Source organism: Notothenia coriiceps, unplaced genomic scaffold (genome assembly GCF_000735185.1).
Source record: "Notothenia coriiceps isolate Sejong01 unplaced genomic scaffold, NC01 NC01_scaffold00032809, whole genome shotgun sequence".
Lineage (NCBI taxonomy): Eukaryota > Metazoa > Chordata > Actinopteri > Perciformes > Nototheniidae > Notothenia > Notothenia coriiceps.
Window position 1 is genome coordinate 113,928 of NW_011365510.1, and position 5,452 is coordinate 119,379.

Here is a 5,452-nt window from a genome sequence, read left to right on the forward strand (position 1 = left end):
TACTCTCTGTATTTGCTTTAGTTTAGTAGATATCTACAAAGAGTCGATATTTTTCTAAAACCATTTAGTGCTTCACATAATAAAATACACAACGGCTGTAGCCTGTTTTAGGAGGTTGTAGGTGCGTGCATAGCCGTGGGAACATGTTTCAAATGGGGGGTGCTGTGGGGATGACACCAGTTCTGACCAATTTGCTGCCATAGGCAAGATTTTAGCTGGCAATTAAAAAACTATCACCAATACACTACAAAAATATAAACGTATTGACATGGTGGGCAGCTTATATAAAAAGGCTTCAAATGTATTTAGTATTGTATGAACATGTTTTAATTGGAGGGTGGACTTCACATCCTCTGGGGGGGTCCGGGGGAGCCCCCCCGCAAAGATTTATTTTAACATTTTAAAGTAAAATGCTTCAATTACAAGAGACTGATCTAGGGGGTACAACTCTAAAACACCCATGTGAAAAAGATCGGTTTGCATTTTATTAATCAAATAAGTATGTGAACAGAACCAATAACCTACCATCGCCAATAACAAATACATGTAGGCTAACTTATTTTATTTTTGTGGTTCATTTATATCTTATTTTATCATTTAATATTTATTTATGCATATTTTTAAATCGCTCCAGTTTTAAACAATATGTTTGGCTACTGTATATATAGTATGCAACACACAATACTGTTTTTATTTATCCTAATAATTATAAAGGTGTGTCTTGGAAATATTTGTTTACATAAACTGTGATCAAAACGTNGAGTACAAATACTTCGTTACTGTACTGTACTTAAGTACATTTTTCTGGTATCAGTACTTGCTTATTGCTGCTTATTTTTCTGGCGACTTTTTACTTTTACTTCTTACATTTTTAACACAAATACCTGTACTTTCTACTTCTTACATTTTCAAAACAGGTTTGTTACTTTAGTTTTAATCTGCGTTTGGTGGCGTGATCATTACTATTTAGAGTCATTGCGTGCCTATTGATTTGAACACAATCCGTGTATCCATCATTTCCTGGTCTTCTCTAAACAAGAGGGACCAATGAGAACTTTGTCAGCTTGCCGTTGTTCATTATGGAAACATTAATTAGCTAACAATGACATTATTGTTCTTTTAATATAAAGGGAGGTCAGTTACTCTTTAAACAGATAGTAGTTATAGGTGCTTTTTACTTAAGTACATTTCGAAGCCCATACTTTACTTTTACTTGAGTAAAGAAGTTTAGTCTGTACTTCTACTTTTACCAGAGTATTTTTAAACACGAGTATCTGTACTTCTACTTGAGTAAAGGATGGTGTACTTTTGCCATCCATGTAACCATGCCATCAAACAATCAAGATTCCCTAATACTAAATCCCCCTTTCCCTCCCAGAATCCACTACAGTTTGGGGACTCAGACTGTGATACGTCTGAAGCAGAGTGCTCCGATGCCACCATCAGAAACAACAAAGCCCCTTCCTCGTGGTGAAACCCGCCCCCCAGGGCTTCAGCTTCTTTTTCATGCCTTGAGGCCCTCGGGTCCCACTCTGCCCCGCAGAAGATACAGCAATAAGAGGACGACATTGTAAACAAAGCTCCTTAAAGCAAAGCCCCATGCAATCTCTCCCAGAAAAAAAAGTTCCCTCTCATCTCTAGCTCAGCATCCAGGGATCCCCCTTTTGAATGATAATGTACAGTAGAACATTCATAATTTATTTTTGTCTGAGTTTTGAAGGAAAATCTGTAAATTCTCTGAATCTGAACAGATAAAAAAAAAAAAGGACATTTTGAAAACTGAGCATGGGCTTTGTATGATGATGATCCGAAATACCCAACCAACAAGAACCTCCCCTTCTTACTAAAGATCTACCTGCTTCATGATGAGCCCTGGTACCCTGCCTCTCCAACTTCCATCCCCTCCCCACCATGATGAGTGAGGAATGGGGAGCTTATAAAAACACCAGCATGAACAACCTGCTTAGCAACCGGACTCCTAGAAACCATGTGTCCCCTCTGTCACCAGGGTCTCCTCTCTACTGTCCAGCATGCCTGTGCAGCGCGCAAAAAATGCACAACGCTGCCAGAGGACTGCATGAAGTGCACAAGCTCTCAGTGCAACGAAGACAGACAGTTAAGGAGATCATAAAAAAAAAAGAAACTTCCTCACACAGCTCATCCTCTTCGAGACATTGTCATCATCAATCAGGAGTTGTGAGATGTTTAGGGAGGTTTCAGTGTGTATGAAAACAGCCCTTTCCTTCTCCATTAGACATTACAGTTTCAAGTCTCATCTCAGGATTGTTCGAGGACTGTGAGAAACTGTACTGGACCAAATATTGTGTAGGGATCCTCTTTAAGCGGCACATACTACGGACCATATAGGAATATTAAAAAAGGGTCCTACAGATAGCCTTGATGTTCAACCTTTTATTGCTGACGTTAAATGTAATGTAGAGAAGTAGAGCGTTTAATTTGCTTTCCAGGTGCAGTATCCCATTTCTTGAAATCCCTAGGTGCAGCAGTTCCAATTTACCATTTTTCTAGCAGGTTAAAACAAATTGCTTTCTGTGCTGTCATGGATGAAACAGCAATAATGTAGGTTGGCGCTCAGGTGAGGAAGAAGGTACTTGCTCAGGATCCGGGGCGTCTAGCAGGCTAGATACAAGAGTAAAACAGCTTAGTATGGATGCTATGTTTTTAAATTGTCCACTTTTTATGAACTCACTTTTAATGCTCAGGGTTTGTGTTGTTGAGAGCAGAAGCAATATATCAACAGCCACTAGATGGCAGCATTTAAAAACGGCTTACTTTTTCTTGTGTTTTGTAAATGTCCTTTAAAAGTTCCCTCCACCGTCCGAAATGTAGAATCCCAGCAATATCACTATTCTTGCCTCTGAAAAGGGATACTGCATCTGTGAGAGCTTTTTTTGAAAAATATTTTGTATCCCTATTAGAGTGTTTGTCATCCTTAAGGATTCTGCGTTTGAAAAATAGCCAGCCAGGGTTGAATTTAACGTTAAAGATGTCAAGATGTCAGCTCATGTGTACGCTGAATGCCGAGATAAAGTGAGGAATAAAAGCCAGAGACGAGGCCCCGGAGCAATAAAGCTGCTCTTGGTTTTCAACAACCTCATCTCAGTGTTAGTAACTCCTGTTGTATAAACATCTGTAAATGTAATGTAACCTTTCTTTGTCCTCTTCTGTCACTAGGACCAGCGCGACTGGTAAAAAACGAGCAGGAAGTTCTTTTATCTGTGTTGTATCAGTATTGACAGAAGTTTGTGAGTCATGAGAAGCGAGTAGCACAAGGCGAATCTAAAATTGTGCTGATGGATCAATTCCCTTTTTTTGTTACTTAAAGGTAGGGTAGGTAAGAATGGAGAAACCAGCTCGAGTGCGCTAGAATTTGAAAGTTTATGAGAACATCAAACAGGGATGTTAAGAGCATTCCATAGAATATAACAAAAAGTGCTTCTGAAGTGAATTACCTACCCTACCTTTAAAAGCTTTGGAAAGTCTTGGCCCCGCTGCTGCCTTTCCTCGAGCCTCCTTCACCCTCTTCTTCACTCTGTTTACGTTAGTGTGAAATAACCTAGTGTATTATAATGACTGGGTAATCCGATCAATATCCTGTGAAGTATGATTGTTGTTAAGATTTAATTTAATTTTGATATTTTTTCTTTGTAGCTGGCCTACATGATTATTGAATTAATTTATTATGAATGACTGGTAAGGTGTTCTTTAATTTCAGGCAGCTTTAGAAATGTCATGACCCATGATTTCTCCTGAAAAAAAGTATTATTTAAAGGAAGCACAATTAATGGGTATGGGAAGAGGACAGTATGTGTATGGGAGAACAAAAAGCATCGTCATATCATTGGCTTCATTTTTTTATTTGACCTTCCATCAATTACATTATGATTAATTAAGCATCAATCATTCACAACATCAGGCATTCCTAAAGTGTTTTAATCTCAACATAGACACTTCTAGTACAACCAAAAGCAGTTAGTGGACTGTCACAGCAGGGTAAATGAGACGTTAGTCTGAAGACATGTGAGGCCAATTCTGTGCTTCTGCAAAGATCCCTTCTTCTCCTTTTTATTCAAAACACCAGTTACTAACATCTGAATTTCTGTGAGATTGTCTCTAACTGTAGACATCATTTTTGCCTCATCCCATGTATCAAACATCTGTTTCTTTGTTAATCTTATTTCCAACTCCCTTTCCTGTTGAATGGCATTACGATCAACCAATCCTGTCCGTTTCCTGTATTATCCAGTGTACAGTGCAATGGGTATCTGGGAGAAATAAAATCTGAGCAAACAACTGCATGGAATAAATGCTGATGTACTGTACCCAACACACTGTGGTCTGTCTCTTATGTGACTCATCTAATTACATCTGTTAATAATTCCTATTCATTAATAGAATCAGTAAGGTTTGAGATAAATTCCATGAATGCTTCATCTGTATTCAAGGAAGTTACAAATTCTGAGGATTGATCTGAAGTTAAAACTATTAAAATACTTGTTAGTAGGGCAGAGGTGTGCACTTTTGAGAGTAGATATATTTTGTGGCAGATTTAATTTGCTGTCCATTATTACTTTTGCCTGAAAGAAGAGCATTTTATTGACCAGGAAATATATATAATTGCCCTCTTTTTTTCAGTAGACATTTCCAATTCAGTGAAATGACTGAAACCAAGTTCGATAACATACAGTACAGGAAAGTAAAAGGGTTCATTTTGATAAATCAAACGATGTAAACAACATTTTTTTAAAGAAAGAAATAAGCATCATCATGTTGCTATTTTTTATTACATTTACTCTAAGCATAGTAATGTAGGTTTGCTCCTTCACCAAATGCATGTCACTATTAAAATAAGGTCCTGGCATTAAATACGCATTACAAACTTTCAGCACTGAAAAAGCTTGTAAAAGACAGCAGAGGTTTTGGCTGGTCAAAGTAAAAGCACAGGTGTTATTAATTACAATAACAAGGTCTCATTAAGCCATGACAGTGTGACAGTTAGTTAGCATGCTAAAAGAGAGGCAAGAAAATCTCCTTTCCTGCCTTGGTTACAGAACAGGGATGCAAAATGTTTTAGGTATGACATGTTTGTTTTTCACAAGTTTAAAATAGCCTTTGCTTTGTGGAACATACTAATCATATAATAGTATGCTGATCCAGCTTCCCCCCACGTGACTGAAGAGTGGTATGCTCCAAAGTCCTGCAAACACCCCAATAACACCCCCACAGTGGGCCCCCTGATTAGTGCTCTATTAAAGGCAGGTGTGCTATAAAGACCTTCCAATGAGGATGTTAAAAACACATGGACCGACAATTAAAACTAGAGAATGCAATTCCTGAAGAAATTGCTGGTGGGAATGCTTTATGCTGAAAAGCTGACGCTAAACTGATATGCTTTAAAGTATTGTGTAAGAAGAAAGTGAAGAATTTAGAT

At 38.0% G+C, this 5,452-nt stretch overlaps 1 protein-coding gene across 4 annotated transcripts in view; it reads left to right on the top strand.

The window, feature by feature from the left end:
- map3k13 (mitogen-activated protein kinase kinase kinase 13) overlaps positions 1 to 3,398 on the top strand; it is a 30,786-nt gene extending 27,388 nt beyond the window's left edge. For all 4 annotated transcript variants that reach the window (XM_010789366.1, XM_010789364.1, XM_010789367.1 and 1 more), the window contains one exon: positions 1,379 to 3,398. In XM_010789366.1, coding sequence (XP_010787668.1) covers positions 1,379 to 1,474 — 96 coding nt within the window. In that variant the 3' untranslated portion in view covers positions 1,475 to 3,398. The remainder of the gene's footprint in view (positions 1 to 1,378) is intronic.
- Positions 3,399 to 5,452: the final 2,054 nt, after the last annotated feature.